This window comes from Esox lucius, chromosome 11 (assembly GCF_011004845.1).
Source record: "Esox lucius isolate fEsoLuc1 chromosome 11, fEsoLuc1.pri, whole genome shotgun sequence".
Taxonomy (NCBI): domain Eukaryota; kingdom Metazoa; phylum Chordata; class Actinopteri; order Esociformes; family Esocidae; genus Esox; species Esox lucius.
In genome coordinates, this window is record NC_047579.1 from 52,922,440 (window position 1) to 52,943,106 (window position 20,667).

Consider the following 20,667-nt stretch of genomic DNA (forward strand, 5'->3'; position numbering starts at 1 on the left):
CTTGGTCCGCATTGCCGGCAGTAAGTCAGACTTGTTCCCAGTGCATGTTGGACTCCGGCAGGGCTGCCCTTTGTCACCGGTTCTGTTCGTAATTTTTATGGACAGAATTTCTAGGCGCAGCCAGGGGCCGGAGGGTGTCAGGTTTGGGGACCACACAATTTCGTCTCTGCTTTTTGCAGATGATGTTGTCGTGTTGGCCCCTTCTAACCAGGACCTTCAGCATGCGCTGGGACGGTTTGCAGCCGAGTGTGAAGCGGTGGGGATGAAAATCAGTACCTCCAAATCCGAGGCCATGGTCCTGTCGGAAAAGGGTGGCTTGCCCGCTTCAGGTTGGTGGAGAGTGCCTGCCTCAAGTGGAGGAGTTTAAGTATCTAGGGGTCTTGTTCACGAGTGAGGGAAGGATGGAACGGGAGATTGACAGACGGATCGGTGCAGCTTCTGCAGTAATGCAGTCGATGTATCGGTCTGTCGTGGTGAAGAAAGAGCTGAGCCGCAAGGCGAAGCTCTCGATTTACCAGTCAATCTACGTTCCTACTCTCACCTATGGTCATGAGCTTTGGGTCATGACCGAAAGGACAAGATCCCGGATACAGGCGGCCGAAATGAGCTTTCTCCGCAGGGTGGCCGTGCGATCCCTTAGAGATAGGGTGAGAAGCTCGGTCACCCGGGAGGAGCTCAGAGTAGAGCCGCTGCTCCTCCACATCGAGAGGGGTCAGCTGAGGTGGCTTGGGCATCTTTTTCGGATGCCTCCGGAATGCCTTCCTGGGAAGGTGTTCCGGTCCCGTCCCACCGGGAGGAGACCCCGGGGAAGACCTAGGACACGCTGGAGGGACTATGTCTCCCGGCTGGCCTGGGAACGCCTCGGTGTCCCCCCGGAAGAGCTAGAGGAAGTGTCTGGGGAGAGGGAAGTCTGGGCATCCCTGCTTAGACTGCTGCCCCCGCGACCCGGCCCCGGAAGCGGAAGAAGATGGTATGATTTGGCAAACAACCTTTTGATTGTACACACTGATTCTTATACATACATCACTTGGTGGCTGTCTCTCTCTGTCTTTCTGTCAGTTTCTCTCTCTCTCTGTCTCTCTTGCTGTCTGTCTGTCTCTGTCAGTTTCTCTCTCTTTGTGTCTGTCTCTCTTTTCTTATTTGTCTCTACTGCTCTTTGTTTATGTCCTGTCTCAGTCTCAAGCTGTCTCTTGAATTCTAATTAAACATTTCCCACGCAAAACTTTCAGAAGGATTAAGACATTTCAAATGTTATACTATTGGTAATGTACAGTGTCGTTACAATGTGTAAATAGTAAAAGTAGGGCAAATACAGCAAATAAAGGGATTATAGTTCATGTTTATGGTGTTATATGGTGATTATGGTGTTATATGGTGGTATATGGTGTTTATGGTGTTATATGGTGTTTATGGCGTTATATGGTGTTTATGGTGTTATATGGTGTTTATGGTGTTATATGGTGATTATGGTGTTATATGGTGTTTATGGTGTTATATGGTGTTTATGGCGTTATGTGGCGTTTATGGTGTTAAATGGTGTTTATGGTGTTTGTGGTGTTGTATGGTGATTATGGTGTTATATGGTGTTTATGGTGTTATATGGTGTTATATGGTGTTTATGGTGTTTATGGTGTTTATGGTGTTATATGGTGTTTATGGTGTTATATGGTGTTTATGGTGTTATATGGTGTTATATGGTGTTTATCGTGTTTATGGTGTTATATGGTGATTATGGTGTTATATAGTGATTATGGTGTTATATGGTGTTATATGGTGTTTATGGTGTTATGTGGTGTTTTATGGTGTTATATGGTGTTATATGGTGTTTATGGTGTTATATGGTGTTTATGGTGTTATATGGTGTTTATGGTGTTATGTGGTGTTATATGGTGTTATATGGTGTTTATGGTGTTATATGGTGTTTATGGTGTTTATGGTGTTATGTGGTGTTTTATGGTGTTTTATGGTGTTTATGGTGTTATAAGGTGTTTATGGTGTTTATGGTGTTATATGGTGTTATAAGGTGTTTATGGTGTTTATGGTGTTATATGGTGTTTATGGTGTTTATGGTGTTTATGGTGTTATATGGTGTTTATGGTGTTATGTGGTGTTTATGGTGTTTATGGTGTTTATGGTGTTATATGGTGTTATATGATGTTATATGGTGTTTATGGTGTTATATGGTGTTTATGGTGTTATGTGGTGTTTATGGTGTTATGTGGTGTTTATGGTGTTATATGGTGTTATATGGTGTTTATGGTGTTATATGGTGTTATATGGTGTTTATGGTGTTATATGGTGTTTATGGTGTTTATGGTGTTATGTGGTGTTTTATGGTGTTTTATGGTGTTTATGGTGTTATAAGGTGTTTATGGTGTTATATGGTGTTATATGGTGTTTATGGTGTTTATGGTGTTTATGGTGTTATATGGTGTTTATGGTGTTATATGGTGTTTATGGTGTTTATGGTGTTATATGGTGTTATATGATGTTATATGGTGTTTATGGTGTTATGTGGTGTTTATGGTGTTATGTGGTGTTTATGGTGTTATAATGTTTGATCTCCACTGTTTGCCCCTTTCTCATAGCAGCTGGTTACACATACTGCTGTGATTGGACATTGCAGTATTTTGCCTAACAGATCTAAGAGTTTATCCAGGTTTGATTTGGTTTCAAATTCTTTGTGGGTATGTCTGACCTGAGGGAAATACATGTTTCTTATGTGGTCATACATGTGACACGAGGTTAAGAGGTGGTTGGGTCTCTTTCTATCTTTCTGTCCAACTCTTTCTGTATTTGTTCACCTCTCAGTCTCTTTTCTCTCTAGATATCACTTTCTCAAAATGCCTAACTGGCATGATGTAACGATGTACATGTTTGCCAAAGTGTACTTGGAAAAACATAAATTAATTCCCAATAGCACCACATCAAAGCAAAATAAAACAATAAAGAAAATCCTTAGAACAGCAGAGAACAGCCAAGAGAAAAACACAACAACCACAAAACAATAATAATGATAAATCACTTTGTCAGAAAACAGGTCTGTCAGACACCATTCTTCATATTGTCAGACAAAAGCACGCTGTGCTGACACCACACAGTGTCAATCCTCACCCAAAATAATGGGTAGCATTTTGTCATTAGAGAGGTCTGTAAAACATTGAAGGATGGTGCCAAAGTTGGAGAAATTACTCTTTCCAAATGTTTTATTGTTCTAACACTTTGCCAGGAAAAGCTCTGTCTCATCCATGTAGTGATTTCACAGCCTTTCCTCTACAGGGAGCCAGGTTTTCCTGGAGCTACCCGTCTCTATGGCAGTCTGTCCATCTCTCTCCGCCTCTGTCCATCTCTCTTCTTCTTTCTTTTTTCTGTGTCTACCACTCTTTTTCTCTGTTTAACTATCTGTCTTTCTCTCTCTCCGTCAATTTAAATTCCTCTCTGTCTCCTTCTGTGAAAATGAGCGACTGAGAACCTCTGTAGAGACCAACACAGAGAGACATGGTATCACATACATACACGCGCGCGCACAAAAATACACATGCATGCACACATTATTACACTGTGTTTGAGCTCCTAGGCTGAGCCACACAGTAGGGAGCTGTGGGTGCAGAGCAGGCATTCTGGGAGAATTCGGCACGGCCGACAGCAGCCAGGCAGAACGCCGCGACGACAGCTCTCATCTAATAGAACGCGGCAACAGCGCGGCAACAGCACGGCAACGCGGCAAAATCCCCGCCGAGTGATCCGTGGGCGGCGTTCGAGACTCGTCAGCGGATGGATGTGTAGCGTGGACATGGGCTGTCATCTTTAACAGGCACACTTCACCGGAGGAGCGGTGATGAAAAATAAGAAGAATTAAGCACTACCGTCTACCGAGCACAGCAGTTGGTCTCCAGTCGTCAGACCGGACGAGAGGTTGGAGGTTTAGGGTAGAATAAACGGGTTTGGAAAACGACATGTTACATTTCATTAGCAGTGCCACTCGGTGTGCGCGTGTGAGTGAGTGAGCGAGAGAAAGAGAGAACGCCAGCAAGTGAAAGAGAGGGAGGAGGTTAAGTCAGTGAGAGAGACGGAGAGGGAGATGAGAGCTGCTGTTTTGTGGTGCCGGTGCCGTCCTTGCTGTCTGTTGTAGGCTAAAGCTCATTCGTGTGTAGCGGGCTGCGTCTCTGTGTCTGAGTGTCGAGGTGTGTATGAGTGTGTGTGCGCGCGTGTGTGTGGAGTGTATTCGCTCTGGGCTGGAGGGCATAGCCAAGAAAAATGTCAGCAAGTCAACAACAAGAGAGGAAGGTTGGTTGGATGTGTGTTGGACGCTTCTCCCACGGCAGCAGATAGGAGGAATAGCTAAGAACTCTCTCCAGACTGTCGGTTTGCCGGTGTGTCTGCCTGCCTGTCTGTCTGCCAGTCTGTTTGCCTGCCTGTCTGTCTGCCAGTCTGTTTGCCTGCCTGTCGGTCTGGCCGGCTTACGTGAATGAAATCTTTGGCGGAGGGGAGAGCTTCAGTCCACAGCTGTCAAGGATTCTATCGGTAAGTGGAATTTACTGCTTTCAGAAGGTTGTGCTTGTGTGTGTGAATGTGTGTGTGTGTGTATGTGTGTGTGTATGTGTGTGTGTGTGTGTGTGTGTGTGTGTGTGTGTGTGTGTGTGTGTGTGTGAATGTGTGTGTGTGTGTGTGTGTGTGAATGTGTGTGTGTGTGTGTGTGTGTGTGTGTGTGTGTGTGTGTGTGTGTGTGTGTGAATGTGTGTGTGTGTGTATGTGTGTAGGTGTGTGTGTGTGCATGTGCGTGTATGTGTGTGTGACATAGCAACAGAGAGTAATATTATTCATATTGTACTAAAAATGCCAGTCCTTATTTTCTCCTGTTTTCCTTGTGCTCCTTCAAAATCCTTCAGAATTCTAAGACACCATTGTTGTTTTGGTTGTTTTCAGTCTGACAAAGATGGAGTCATTCTGCTGCCGTGGACGTTAACGGGTGCTTGGTCCGGGCGGAGAAGCGAGGCGACGGAAGGTACCGAGGCGCTTGGGTTGGCTGACGGCAGCCCAGCCCTGGATTTCCACGGGAGATCAGAAGAAGAAGAGAAAGCTATGTGGCGTCACCGCTGCCGCCTGCTCGTGGTGGAGTCGCCGACCGGTGGTCGTTAAAACGGTTTGATCGGTGAAGCCGCAAGCCTACTCTCTCCCTCTTCTCGTCTCTCGCCCCCCCCCCCATAACTTGCCCCCCCCCCGGCAACGTTTGAGTGACAGCAGCTGTTTCCTTGTGAGTCTGGAGACGTGAGAAGACCCTGGAACCTCGATGAAGATGCTGATGTGTGATCGGGGCATTCAGATGCTGGTGACCACGGTCGGGGCTTTCGCCGCCTTCAGCCTCATGACCATCGCCGTGGGAACGGACTACTGGCTGTACTCGCGGGGGACGTGCAAAATCAAGAGCAACAACGACAACGACACCAGCCGCAAGAACGAGGAGGTGATGACGCATTCTGGTCTGTGGAGAACCTGCTGTCTGGAGGGTAAGAGGCTGCAGGGGTGAGGGGCGGGGTGAATTGTGGGTTTTGTGGTCTCAAAGAGTGTGAGTGTGTGTGCGTGTGTGTTTGTGTGTACATGATGTGAATGTGGAGTCAACACTGGGAGATCTTGTGTCAGCATACTGATCACACACACACTATAAGATGGTGACAGGCCTGTCTTACAGAGATAGACACGGGGAAGGCAGGATCCTGTATTAGACTGTTCTATGAGTTTTGGCTCTATACTAGGAGGTCAGAAACTTGAAGGAGATGATGTCTGTTCTATGAGCTATAGATCTAGGCAGGGAGGGGGTGGTTCAGTCCTCAGGGTTCCACCTGAGCTACAGTCAACACACCTGACTTCAATAATTAACTCATGAAGATGAGTTAATTACGCAATTACTTTAATCAGCTGGGTTGGCTGTAGTGGAGAGGGGTAGAGTAACTCCCATCAGAACCCTGAAGACCAGAGTGGATCTTCTCACCTTCTCCCCTCTTCTCTCCTCTTATCTTCTGTCCTCTTCTATCATCTTCTCTTTTCCTCTCCTCAGGTCTCTCCTCGTCTCTTCTCTCCTGTCATCTTCTCTCTTCTCTCCTCTCCTTTCTGTGGGTTCATTGGTTCTACTGTTCTGTATTTCTGTGGTTCTGCTGTTCTATGCTTTTGCTGTTCTGTGGTTCTCTGGTTCTTCTGTCCTGTGGTTCTGCTGTTCTGTGTTTCTGTGGATCAACTGTTCTCTGCTTTTGCTGTTCTGTGGTTCTCTGGTTCTTCTGTTCTGTGGTTCTGCTGTTCTCTGGTTCTTCTGTTCTCTGTTTCTGCTGTTCTGTGGTTTTGCTGTTCTGTGTTTCTGCTGTTCTGTGTTTCTGCGGTGCTGCTGTTCTGTGGTTCTGCTGTTTCTACATGAGGGGGTTCTGTCACATGAGGGTAGTTAATCCAGCCTATTACACAGTCATCTACAGCTGTCTCCATGACGACCCATCTCCTTCCCTCCAGCCACCCAGAGAGGGGATGTCTGATCTAAGGGGACGGATGTGATAGGCTGAGGAGAATGATTGACATGTAAACACCTCTGCTGACTGGATGCAGTAGCACACATAGATCCACACAGACCCACAGACACACAGACACACAGACACACAGATAAACAGACAAACAGACACAAACACACACAGATAAACAGACATACAGACAAACAGACACACAGATAAACAGACATACAGATAAACAGACACACAGACAAGCAGACATACAGACAAGCAGACATACAGACAAACAGACACACAGACACACATACTAATGAGTACAATCAGTCAGTCAATCATTCAGCCAGTCAGCCAAACAGTCAGTGAGTAATCCAGTAAATCATCCAGTCAGTCAGTCAGTAACCTTATCAGTCAGTAAGCCAATCTGTCAGTAATTCGGTCCGCCAGCAAATCAGCCAGTCAGTAATCCAGTCAGTCATCCAGTTAATCATTCAGGCAGTGTGTCAGTCATCAAGTTAGTCATCATGTCAGTAAGTTACTCAGCCAGTCAGTCATCCTGTCAATCAGTCAGTAATCCAGGACAGTCAGTCAGTTATCCAGTAAGTCAGTCCCCATTTACTCCATATCTTCACTTCATATCTTACCTCCACATCTTAACTCCTCCAAAACCTTATCTCCTCCACATCTTAACTCCTCCACATCTTAACTCCTCCAAAATCTTATCTCCTCCACATCTTAACTCATCCACATCTTAACTCCCGACATCTTAACTCCCCCACATCTTAACTCCCCCACATCTTAACTCCCCCACATCTTAACTCCCCCACATCTTAACTCCTCTACATCTTAACTCCTCTACATCTTAACTCCTCCACATCTTAACTCCTCTACATCTTAACTCCTCCACATCTTAACTCCCCCACATCTTATCTCCCCCACGTCTTAATTCCCCCATACAGTGGGGAGAACAAGTATTTGATACACTGCCGATTTTGCAGGTTTTCCTACTTACAAAGCATGTAGAGGTCTGTAATTTTTATCATAGGTACACTTCAACTGTGAGAGACGGAATCTAAAACAAAAATCCAGAAAATCTCATTGCATGATTTTCAAATAATTAATTTGCATTTTATTGCATGACATAAATATTTGATCACCTACCAACCAGTAAGAATTCTGGCTCTCAGAATTCAGGCCTGTTAGTTTTTCTTTAAGAAGCCCTCCTGTTCTCCATTCATAATCTGTATTAACTGCACCTGTTCGAACTTGTTACCTGTATAAAAGACACATGTCCACACACTCAATCAAACAGACTCCAACCTCTCCACAATGGCCAAGACCAGAGAGCTGTGTAAGTACATCAGGGATAAAATTGTAGACCTGCACAAGGCTGGGATGGGCTACAGGGCAAAAGGCAAGCAGCTTGGTGAGAAGGCAACAACTGTTGGCGCAATTATTAGAAAATGGAAGAAGTTCAAGATGACGGTCAATCTCGCTCGGTCTGGGGCTCCATGCAAGATTTCACCTCGTGGGTCATCAACGATCATGAGGAAGGTGAGGGATCAGCCCAGAACTACACGGCAGGACCTGGTCAATGACCTGAAGAGAGCTTGGACCACAGTCTCAAAGAAAACCATTAGTAGCACACTACGCCGTCATGGATTAAAATCCTGTAGCGCACGCAAGGTCCCCCTGCTCAAGTCAGCGCATTTCCAGGGCCGTCTGAAGTTTGCCATTGACCATCTGGATGATCCAGAGGAGGAATGGGAGAAGGTCATGTGGTCTGATTAGACAAAAATAGAGCTTTATGGTCTAAACTCCACTCGCCGTGTTTGGAGGAAGAAGAAGGATGAGTACAACCCCAAGAACACCATCCCAACCGTAAAGCATGGAGGTGGAAACATCATTCTTTGGGGATGCTTTTCTGCAAAGGGGACAGGATGACTACACCGTATTGAGGGGAGGATGGATGGGGCCATGTATTGAGAGATCTTGGCCAACAACCTCCTTCCCTCAGTAAGAGCATTGAAGATGGGTCGTGGCTGGGTCTTCCAGCATGACAACAACCCAAAACACCCAGCCAGGGCAACTAAGGAGTGGCTCCGTAAGAAGCATCTCAAGGTCCTAGCCAGTCTCCAGACCTGAACCCAATAAAAAATCTTTGGAGGGAGCTGAAAGTTCGTATTGCCCAGCGACAGCCCCGAAACCTGAAGGATCTGGAGAAGGTCTGTATGGAGGAGTGGGCCAAAATCCCTGCTGCAGTGTGATCTCTTACGTATGATCTCTGTAATTGCAAGCAAAGGTTTATGTACCAAATATTACGTTTTCTGATGTATCAAATACTTATGTCACGCAATAAAATGCTAATTAATTATAAAAAAATCATACTATGTTTTTTTAGATTCCGTCACTCACAGTTGAAGAGTACCTATGATAAAAATTACAGACTTCTACATGCTTTGTAAGTAGGAAAACCTGCATAATCGGCAGTGTATCAAATACTTGTTCTCCCCCATTGTATCTTAACACCCCTACATCTTAACTCCCACATGTCTTAACTCCCCGACATCTTAACTCACCCACGTCTTAACTCCCCCACCTCTTAACTCCTCCACGTCTTTAATCCCCGACGTCTTAACTCCCCCACCTCTTAACTCCTCCACAAAGAGAACTATCTTTGTGAACTATCATTTACTCTCGTACCTCATTATAATAGTAAAATAAGGAAAATCATGCTAAATTACAGTCTGACTTGGGTTAAGTTTAGGGATAAGGGTAGATTTAGTGTTGGGGTTAGGCTTTGAATTAGGGTTAAGGGTTTAGGGTTAGGGTTAGGGTAAGGGTTTAGGGTTAGGGTTTAGGGTTAGAGAAAATAATGTTATAGGTACTGAATGCCCAGTCCTCACTTTAATAGAAAAACCAATGGGTTTGTGTCTGTGATCCAGCTCTGTGTGTGTGAGAGAGAGAGTGTTTGATTCGAGTGCGTGTGTGCGTCTGTGATCCAGGGCTACATCTATCTGTCTGTGAAAATATATGCCTAAACTTAGATAACCCTAAACCTAACCCCAAACCTAACCCTAAACCTAACCCTAACTCTAATGCGTAACCCTAAATTAGCCTGTTGAAATAGTCTGAAATCGCCTTTTTCCTAGCGATAACCAAAATGCCATGGTCCTGTACATGGTCCAGTAAAACAGGTACCACAAACACACACACACACACACATATCTTTTTCTATAGGGGTTTTAGGCATGGTCTATGGAACCAGGGCTGTATTGATTAGTGCATCAAAGCAAAACAATTTGCAACAGAAAATGTCTTGGAATGAGAAGGACCGTTTCTCTTTGGGCAATCACAGAGTCTCTCTGGAAGTTACCACCTCACTCCTCATCTGCACCCTATCTCCCCCAACCCCCAACACTCTGCCTCCCTACACCCCCCTCCCTCCCCTGAATATGAGGGACAGACAGAGGAATGACAGAGGGGTTAACAGATGGAGAGACAGAGGGAAACAGAGGGAGACAGAGAGAGACAGAGGGAGACAGAGAGAGACAGAGAGAGACAGAGGGAGACAGAGAGAGACAGAGAGAGACAGAGGGAGACAGAGAGAGACAGAGGGAGACAGAGAGAGACAGAGGGAGACAGAGAGAGACAGAGAGAGACAGAGGGAGACAGAGAGAGACAGAGGGAGACAGAGGGAGACAGAGGGAGGAACAGAGGTCTTGTACAAAGTTGTGTCCTACTCCCTTCACAGAACAGCACAAACAAGGCCAAGGTTATTTTAATGGACAGAAACTTGACCCCAAACATTTGAACAGTAGTGTATATTGATAAAGGTATATTTATATTGGGTATATTGAAGATATAGGTATATCTATTTGGGGTATATAGAAGATATAGGTATATCTATTTGGGGTATATAGAAGATATAGGTATATATATTTGGGATATATTAAAGATATAGGTGTATTCATATTGGGTATGTTGAAGATATAGATATTTTCATTTTTGGGAGTATTGAAGAAATAGGTATATTTATATTGGGTACATTGAAGATATACAATAGATACTACAGTTCAGTGCACACTTTATTACGTACACCTATCGCAATCAATCAAGTTTATTTTATAAAGCCCTTTTTACATCAGGAGTTGTCTCAAATTGCTTTTACAAAACGACTCAGCCTGTCTACTATTGGGTGGGACCCACTTTTGCCTGCATCCACTTTGATTCAGAGACAATCCTTCTGCATCCACTTTGATTCAGAGACAATCCTTCTGCATCCACTTTGATTCAGAGACAATCCTTCTGCATCCACTTTGATTCAGAGACAATCCTTCTGCATCCACTTTGATTCAGAGACAATCCTTCTGCATCCACTTTGATTCAGAGACAATCCTTCTGCATCCACTTTGATTCAGAGACAATCCTTCTGCATCCACTTTGATTCAGAGACAATCCTTCTGCATCCACTTTGATTCAGAGACAATCCTTCTGCATCCACTTTGATTCAGAGACAATCCTTCTGCATCCACTTTGATTCAGAGACAATCCTTCTGCATCCACTTTGATTCAGAGACAATCCTTCTGCATCCACTTTGATTCAGAGACAATCCTTCTGCATCCACTTTGATTCAGAGACAATCCTTCTGCATCCACTTTGATTCAGAGACAATCCTTCTGCATCCACTTTGATTCAGAGACAATCCTTCTGCATCCACTTTGATTCAGAGACAATCCTTCTGCATCCACTTTGATTCAGAGACAATCCTTCTGCATCCACTTTGATTCAGAGACAATCCTTCTGCATGCCACTTTGGTTAAGACTGAAGCCAAAGACAACTGAAGCAGTAAGGCATGAGTGGTTGAGATATATGACCAGTATACCATGGTAAAGAGCTGTTCTTAGACACAACGAACACAGCACTTTGCCATGGTATATTGGGGCATTATAAACTGGTTAGCCGTGTAATTTGAGCAGTATGTCACATGATGTTGTGATGTCATTCTTGTGGGAGGCAGTCTCTTATGAACCGGGTGGATTCAATCAAGAATGCTGATTGGCTGATAGCCGTGGTATATTAGACTGTATGCCACGGGTATGACATCACATACTGCTCTAATGGAATCATCAACTGGTTCATAAGAGCAATAAGGCATTTTGGGGGTTTGTGATATTTTAGTAATAACTCTGCAATTAGCCCTGACTAAGCAACTCATAGCCATGATATAATGGCCTTAAACCACATGCCCTCGTACCTTATTTGTTACATATTCCACATCAATCAATCAATAAAATTATTTCATAAAGCAAAGGGCTTTTACAAAACACCCAGCCTGAAACCCCAAGGAGCAAGCGACAACAGTGTTGAAGCACAGTGGCTAGGAAAAACTCCCTAAGAGGGGGCGAAATTTAGGAAGAAACCTAGAGAGGAACCAGGCTGGAGGGGTGACCAGTCTAGCTCGGTGAACATTATAAGAGTACAAATTGTAATAATTAATTAATGCATGTGGGTTGTGTCCAGAGTCTATAAAAATATAGTATCCAGGTCAGAAGCATGACCAGATGGACAAGGACACGGACAATCAAGGGTGAGGAGGGGCTCATGGGGGCGGAATGGTCAGCAGAGTGGCTTCTGGAATCATGAGGTATCAATGTCTGAGGGGAGGGTACATACTTTTGAGAACCACTGTATATTTTATAGGTATTTATTCAGTAGGATATGCCAACCCACAGTCCAGACCAGTAAAATTACAAGGAACTGATACTCTGCTGTCCCTTCATCTGAAATTATGTTCACATTTACTCAAAGCCCCGTTTGTTCTGGTGCCTTGGTTATATTTCCCCAGTGACAGGTCCAAGGACCAAATCATTTGTTGAAATCACACAATTTATATTCAATATCATCCAGTGCTGAGTAAAAGTTATTAACCAGATATCCATCTATTATGTAGAGATGGGGGAGGGTCAAGGAGAGAACGGGGAGTGAAAAGGAGTGATAGAGAGGGAGTGAGAGAGGGACAGAATGGAAGGAGGGATGGAGGGAGGGAGGGAGGGAGGGAGGGATGGAAAGGAGGAGAAATTAAGGTAGAAAGAAGAGTGAGGTTGACAGAAAGTATAAAGAAAAGGGTTAGATGGAGGACAGGACTCCCTCCCTCTCCATCACTCTTTACTTCTCTATCTCTCCTTGTCTGCCCCTCTCTATCTCCCTCTTTCTCTCATTCCAACACTATCTCTTTCTTTTGCGTTACCTTGCAGGAAAGACGTTGAGATTAGAGATATGGAGGTAGAGAGATAATGGGAGCGATAGCGATGGAGAGAAAGAGGGAGGAAGGGAGGGACAGAGGGAGCGAGAGGGAGAGAGAGGGAGAGCGAGGAGGAATGCAGCACTCTAAGCTGTCAGAAGCGCTCAGAAGAAACAAGCGGTCCAATTTGCTGTGCTTTTCCAACCCTCCTCTCCTCCGCTCCCCTCCTCTCCTCCTCTCCTCCTCTCCTCCACATCTTCTTGCCTCGTCTTTTTTTCCTCCTCGTCCTCTACTCCCACTCCCTCTTCCCCTCCTCCACTCTCTCCCTCTTCCCCTCTGCCTCCTCCACTCCTCCCTTCTGTGTTTTGTTTTTTCTTCTAGGGGGGGGAGGACATTTGTAGAATACATGACTGAACAAGGAGAATAAGAAATTGCAGTGTATGTATTTGTGTGTCCACTTTATTTGTAAGGACCAAAAATTACCTAAATGATTGTTAATAAAGGAAAATTTGACCTTGTGGGGGGGACATTTTGCCAACAAGGAAACATTTTATTTTAGGAAAGTTACCATAGGAAGATGTGTGTTTGTGTGTTTTGAGGTTTGTGTGTGTGTGTTGGGATTAGTGTGTGTGTGTTTTGGCGTTAAGGTTAGTTTGTGTGTTTTGGGATTAGAGTTAGAGACAGTGAGGGAGAGGCAGGGACAGAGAGAGAGAGAAAGAGAGAGAGAGACAGGGAGAGAGACAGGGAGAGAGACAGAGAGAGAGACAGAGAGAGAGACAGGGAGAGAGACAGGGAGAGAGACAGGGAGAGAGACAGGGACAGAGAGAGAGAGAGACAGAGAGAGAGAGAGAGACAGGGAGAGAGACGGAGAGAGAGAGGGAGAGAGGGAGAGAGACAGGGAGAGAGACAGGGAGAGAGACAGGGAGGGAGACAGGGAGAGAGACAGGGAGGGAGACAGGGAGAGAGGCAGGGACAGAGAGAGAGAGAGAGAGAGGGAGAGAGAGAGGGAGAGAGGGAGAGAGACAGGGAGAGAGACAGGGAGAGAGACAGGGAGAGAGACAGGGAGGGAGACAGGGAGAGAGACAGGGAGATAGAACGAGCTGGTAAACAGAACAGAAGTGGTTGTTTCTAGTGCAGCAGCAGGAATTTGAATAATTAACATGTTTTTAGCATTGGTCCTTCTACATTAGTCCTTTAGTTCAGTCAGCTAGTTACGCCTTTACCACAATGATTACACACACTACTGACTTTCATTAGAACCCAACGATTACACACTCTACTGACTTTCATTAGAACCCAACGATTACACACTCTACTGACTTTCATTAGAACCCAGCGATTACACACTACTGTCTTTCATTAGAACCCAACGATTACACACACTACTGACTTTCATTAGAACCCAACGATTACACACACTACTGATTTTCATTAGAACCCAACAATTACACACTACTGTCTTTCATTAAAACCCAACGATTACACACTACTGACTTTCATTAGAATCCAACGATTACACACACTACTGTCTTTCATTAGAACCCAACGATTACACACTCTACTGACTTTCATTAGAACCCAGCGATTACACACTACTGTCTTTCATTAGAACCCAACGATTACACACACTACTGACTTTCATTAGAACCCAACGATTACACACACTACTGATTTTCATTAGAACCCAACAATTACACACTACTGTCTTTCATTAAAACCCAACGATTACACACTACTGACTTTCATTAGAATCCAACGATTACACACACTACATTCTTTCATTAGAACCCAACGATTACACACACTACTGACTTTCATTAGAACCTAATGATTTCACATACTACTGTCTTTCATTAGAACCCAACGATTACACACACGACTGACTTTCATTGGAACCCAACAATTACACACACTACTGTCTGTCAGTAGAACTCAGCGTTTACACACATTACTGTCTTAGTATCTGTTGAACTCAAAGATTAAACACTTCAATGTCTCTGTTTCAGTAGAACACAAAAGCTAGACAAGTGACTGTTTATCTGTTTCAACAGAACCCAACAACCCAACTGTTTGTCGGTTCCAATAAAACCTAAGGATTAGACAGTTGACTGTTCCAATATACCTGGCAATTAGACAGTGGACTGTTCTAATAGTACCCAACGATTAGACTGTTGACTATTTCAATAGAACCCAACGATTAGACTGTTGACGATTCCAATAGAACCCAACGATTAGATTGTTGACTGTTCCAATAGAACCCAACGATTAGACAGTTGACTGTTCCAATATACCTGGCAAGAAACAGTTGACTGTTCCAATAGAACCCAACGATTAGACAGTTGACTGTTCCAATATACCTGGCAAGAAACAGTTGACTGTTCTAATAGTACCCAATGATTAGACTGTTGACTATTTCATTAGAACCCAATGATTAGATTGTTGACTGTTCCAATAGAACACAATGATTAGACAGTTGACTGTTCCAATAGAACCCAACAATTAGACAGTTGACTGTTCCAATAGAACCCAATGATTAGACAGTTGACTGTTCCAATAGAACCCAGCATTTAGAATTTTGACTATTCCAATAGAACCCAATGATTAGACAGTTGACTGTTCCAATAAAACCCAACAATTAGACAGTTGACTATTCCAATAGAATCCAACGATTAGATTGTTGACAGTTCCAATAGAACCCAACGATTAGATTGTTGACAGTTCCAATAGAACCCAACAAGTACACTGTTGACTATTCCAATAGAACCCCAAAATTAGACAGTTGACTGTTCCAATAGAACCCAACAATTAGACTGTTGACTATTCTAATAGAACACAACAATTAGATTGTTGACTATTCTAATAGAACACAACAATTAGATTGTTGATTGTGCCAATAGAACCCAATGATTAGACAGTTGACTGTTCCAATAGAACCCAACAAATAGACAGTTGACTGTTCCAATAGAACCCAATGATTAGACAGTTGACTCTTCCAATAGAACCCAACAATTAGACAGTTGACTGTTCCAATAGAACCCAATGATTATTGTGTGTGTGCGTGTGGGTGGGTGTGTCTGTGTGTGCGTGCTTGCATTCGTGTGCGTGTGTGTGTGAGCGTGTGCACATTCGTATTGGTGTTTGAGACAACCAGTAGTCCTATCAAGATGAAGTATACAATGAGAGTGACTCACCCATGCCCCCCCTCACCCATGCCCCCCCTCCCCCACTGTGGCCCATAAGTCATTGCGTTGGGTGTAGTTGCTCCAGTCCCCAGGCCACTCTGACCTTTGTGAGGCAAATAACTCCTGATGGATGCTGCTGTGTGAGTGTGTGTGTTTCTGTGTGTGTGTGTGTGTGTGTCTGTGTCTGGGGATGTGTGTTTCTTGTGTGTACGCATACATGTGTGTATATAAGTGTGTTTATAAGTGTGTCTCTGTGTGTGTGTGTCTGGGGATGTGTGTTTCTTGTGTGTGCACATGCATGTGTGTATATAAGTGTGTCTCTGTGTGTGGTTGGTGAACATAGAGTGAATGCAGAGACAGCATGGCATTGTGATATAGTGCTTTGTGACATCATAGGCGTGACAACGCCATCTTCCAAATAGAAACACAGGCAGAAGTCATGCCTCGAACAAGTCTTTTTTAGCATTTTAATTTTTTTTATAAAATGTCAATATCCATTCAGATATATTTCTATTATCAGCAAAACTACATAAAGAAATCTATACCAATTATTTAATGTCACACCTTTAAAGCAATCAGTTATTCCTCAAAAGCAATTAAAATGTACAGCAAGTACAATCTTTTGCGCTATTAACATGCAGGGCAATTCTAAATAATGGCAGGAGCATGGGTTTAGCCAGAGGTCTGCGTTCTCCCATTCTGGTAAGTGTGATCTTCTAAGGACACCCATGTGACAATACAGAGCGCTTAAAAACCATTACATTTGAAACACACTTTTGTTGATGTAATTACCCCAAGATCAAGCAGACTTGGCAGTGTTTTCCTTCCCAGTGAAGAGCTTCTCATTTTGCCCTTGCCAGCAAATTAGGCTTTTATTAATGTCCCTCTCGGTCTGAGACAACCAATGTCTGAATTAACTTTGTTAGCAACTTTTAGCAAATGTTAGTAAACAGAGGTGGCCTAACACTACAGAAATTAAACCTAATGTCAGCTAAATGTAACAGCAAAAAATAAGTTACCTGACAATGACGTCAGCTAGCTACCTTGCTCTCATATATTAGGTACAGTCATCAACGCGTCTACAAAATCTACACCTCTGCCATGAAAATTATAATGCACATAAAAAAAGCTACATCTGACGTTCACAATATCAGTAATGATTGGCGATGAGAGCAACTCATGAAGATATTTGGTCATAGTCAGAATGAGTACTGAGAACAAAGTACCTGACAATTAGGTTCTTATGCCTGCTTTGTTTTCCAGACATACCAAGTACGCTAAAAGAACTTGCTAAACGCTCTAGAAAGAACACAATTGAGTGAAAGAACATGTCCACAAAGGCCTTGTGGTTCAATTCCAAAACTGAACCATAAACACTTTAATGCAAAAGTCATGAGTTGAGTCCCTAGTATTTCATTGGTGCAGCTCTCGCCCAAAGGCAATATGAAATCACAGCACAGGCTTCTGTAGGACAGAGTAGTTGGTACTGTACCTGAAAAACTTGTTTCTAACAATGCATTTTTTTTAAATTAAAATGTAATGTGTGTTGTTTTACATTTTATAACAGCATTGAAACAAGGCTTAACAGAGAGTCAGAACAACATTGAAACAAGGCTTGATAGTACTATGTAACGGCAATGAAAAAAGGGTTAATAGTCAGTCATGACAACATTGAAACAAGCCGTCAAAGTCAATAAGAGCCCTGAAACGCAGCTTTAAATTCCTTAAAGGGATAGTTCATGCAAGATTCATATTTGGGTAAATGTCCACTTACCCTGAGTTGTTCCTGAAGGCACATAGAGTAATTTTTCAAAGCAAATATGACTCGTCTAAATTCATGAACGGATATGGTGCGTCCCGCTTTACAAAAGCTTCATTGCAAATGGAAAACTACACTAAAACACTCCAAACTAAGACAATTGGTGTTGTTTACCTCAAAGAACCCGACAATGTTGTATTCCGTATAAATCCACGGGTTCTTTCAAGCAGAGGAGGTGTATATGTCACAGTAAACAAGGTTAGCATTCGCTAGCTAGAAAGTATGTTTCTTATTTCGTCATAGATATTCACCTAGGAGAGAAAGGATAATACATATATATCTTAATGTCAGCTAAAATCAACTAGCTACCTTGCTACCAGGAAGAATACATTTTTCGGGGATAGAGCCTTACTTGTTCGAACCAAAATACACAGAGGATGAATTGACCGAACTAGAGGCTTGGACAGCAGCTGAGGAGCGGTCGATGGTGAACCAGTTAATCCCCAACCCTTGCCCAGAATGTCCTGAGGAAGGTGGTGTACTTGTGGATCATGCAATCTAATGCCAACCGAAACTTAATGCTTTAGTTGCAACAAGTGGGAACTATTGATGCCAATGTTGGAGACCATGAACGACCCGGTCCACAATGTGTGGTTGGGAGGGAGAGGGGAGAGGGAAAGAAGCAGGAAGAGAGAGAAGAAGGGAGAGAGGAATATTGAGAGGCAGAAGAATATCTATGCAGAAAATCAGAGATTAGATCACTAATTTGTGACCAAAGGAATGTGAGTTTCCCGATTTCACAAAAGGCAGTAGACTTTATTGTACTAATACACAGTGAGGTACTGTAGACTGCAGCATACTAATACATAGTGAAGTACTCTAGACTGCAGCATACTAATACATAGTGAGGTACTGTAGACTGTAGTGTACTAATACATAAGGAGGTACTGTGGACTCCAGTGTATTAATACATAATGAGGTACTGTGGACAGTAGTGTACTAATACATAGTGAGGTACTATAGACTGCAGCGTTCTTATACATAGTGAAGTACTGTAGACTGCAGTGTATTAATACAGTGAGGTACTGCAGACTGCATTGTACTAATACACAGTGAGGTACTATATACTGTAGCGTTCTAATACATAGCGAGGTACTGCAGACTGTAGTGTATTAATACAAAGTAAGGTACTGCAGACTGAAGTGTACTAATACATAGTGAGGTACTGCAGACTGAAGTGTACTAATACATAGTGAGGTACTGTAGACTGCAGTGTACTAATACATAGCGAGGTACTGTAGACTGCAGTGTATAAATACATAGTGAGGTACTGCAGACTTCAGTGTTCTAATACATAGTGAGGTACTTTTGACTGCATTTTATTAATACATAGTGAGGTACTGTAGACTGCAGTGTATTAAAACATTGTGAGGTACTGTAGACTGCAGTGTATTAATACATAGTGAGGTACTTTTGACTGCATTGTGTTAATACATATTGAGGTACTGTAGACTGCAGTGTATTTATGCATAGTGAGGTACTGTAGACTGCAGTGTATTAATACATAGTGAGGTACTGTAGACTGCAGAGTATTAAAACATTGTGAGGTACTGAAGACTGCAGTGTTCTAATACATAGTGAGGTACTGTAGACTTCAGTGTACGAATACATAGTAGTGAGGTCTGCAGTACCTCACTATGTTTAATACAGTGAGGTACTTTTGACTGCAATGTATTAATACATAATGAGGTGCTGTAGACTGCAGTGTTTTAATACATAGTGAGGTTCTGCAGACTGCAGTGTATGAATACATAGTGAGGTACTGCAGACTGCAATATATTAATACATAGTGAGGTACTGCAGACTTCAGTGTACGATACATAGTGAGGTACTATAGACTGCAGTGTATTAAAACATAGTGAGGAACTGCAGACTGCAATCTTCAAATACATAGTGAGGTACTGCAGACTTCAGTGTTCTAATACATAGTGAGGTACTTTTGACTGCAGTGTATTAAAATATAGTGAGGTACTGCAGACTGCAGTGTTCTAATACATAATGAGGTACTGCAGACTTCAGTGTACAAATACATAGTGAGGTACTATAGATTGCAATGTATTAAACATAGTGAGGTACTGTAGACTGCAGTGTTTTAATACATAGTGAGGTTCTGCAGACTGCAGTGTATGAATACATAGTTAGGTACTGCAGACTGCAATATATTAATACATAGTGAGGTACTGCAGACTTCAGTGTACGAATACATAGTGGGGTACTATAGACTGCAGTGTATTAATACATAGTGAGGTACTGCAGACTGCAATCTCCTAATACATAGTGAGGTTCTGCAGACTGCAGTGTATAAATACATAGTGAGGTACTGCAGACTTCAGTGTATGAATACATAGTGAGGTACTATAGACTGCAGTGTATTAAAACATAGTGAGGTACTGCAGACTGCAATCTTCTAATACATAGTAAGGTTCTGCAGTGTATAAATACATAGTGAGGTACTGCAGACTTCAGTGTATGAATACATAGTGAGGTACTATAGTTTGCAATGTATTAAAACATAGTGAGTTACTGCAGACAGCAGTGTTCTAATACACAGTGAGGTACTGTAGACTTCAGTGTACGAATACATAGTAGTGAGGTCTGCAGTACCTCACTATGTTTAATACAGTGAGGTACTTTTGACTGCAATGTATTAATACATAATGAGGTGCTGTAGCTTGCAGTGTTTTAATACATAGTGAGGTTCTGCAGACTGCAGTGTATGAATACATAGTGAGGTACTGTAGACTGCAATGTATTAATACATAGTGAGGTACTGTAGACTGCAGAGTATTAACACATAGTGATGTAGTGTAGAGTGCAGTGTATTAATACATAGTGAGGTACTGTTGACTTCAGTGTATTAATACAGTGAGGTACTGTAGACTACAGTGTATTAATACAGTGAGGTACTGTAGACTACAGTGTATTAATACATAGT

At 43.0% G+C, this 20,667-nt stretch overlaps 1 protein-coding gene across 2 annotated transcripts in view; it reads left to right on the plus strand.

Moving 5' to 3' along the window:
* Positions 1-3,427: 3,427 nt before the first annotated feature.
* cacng3b (calcium channel, voltage-dependent, gamma subunit 3b) overlaps positions 3,428-20,667 on the plus strand; it is a 35,794-nt gene continuing 18,554 nt past the window's right edge. Inside the window, exons 1-2 of one of the 2 annotated variants that reach the window (XM_029123348.2) lie at positions 3,428-4,524; positions 4,927-5,507. In XM_029123348.2, coding sequence (XP_028979181.1) covers positions 5,291-5,507 — 217 coding nt within the window. In that variant the 5' untranslated portion in view covers positions 3,428-4,524; positions 4,927-5,290. Of the gene's footprint in view, positions 4,525-4,749; positions 5,508-20,667 lie in introns of those variants that run through there. The other variant, XM_020050961.3, reaches the window with a different exon arrangement.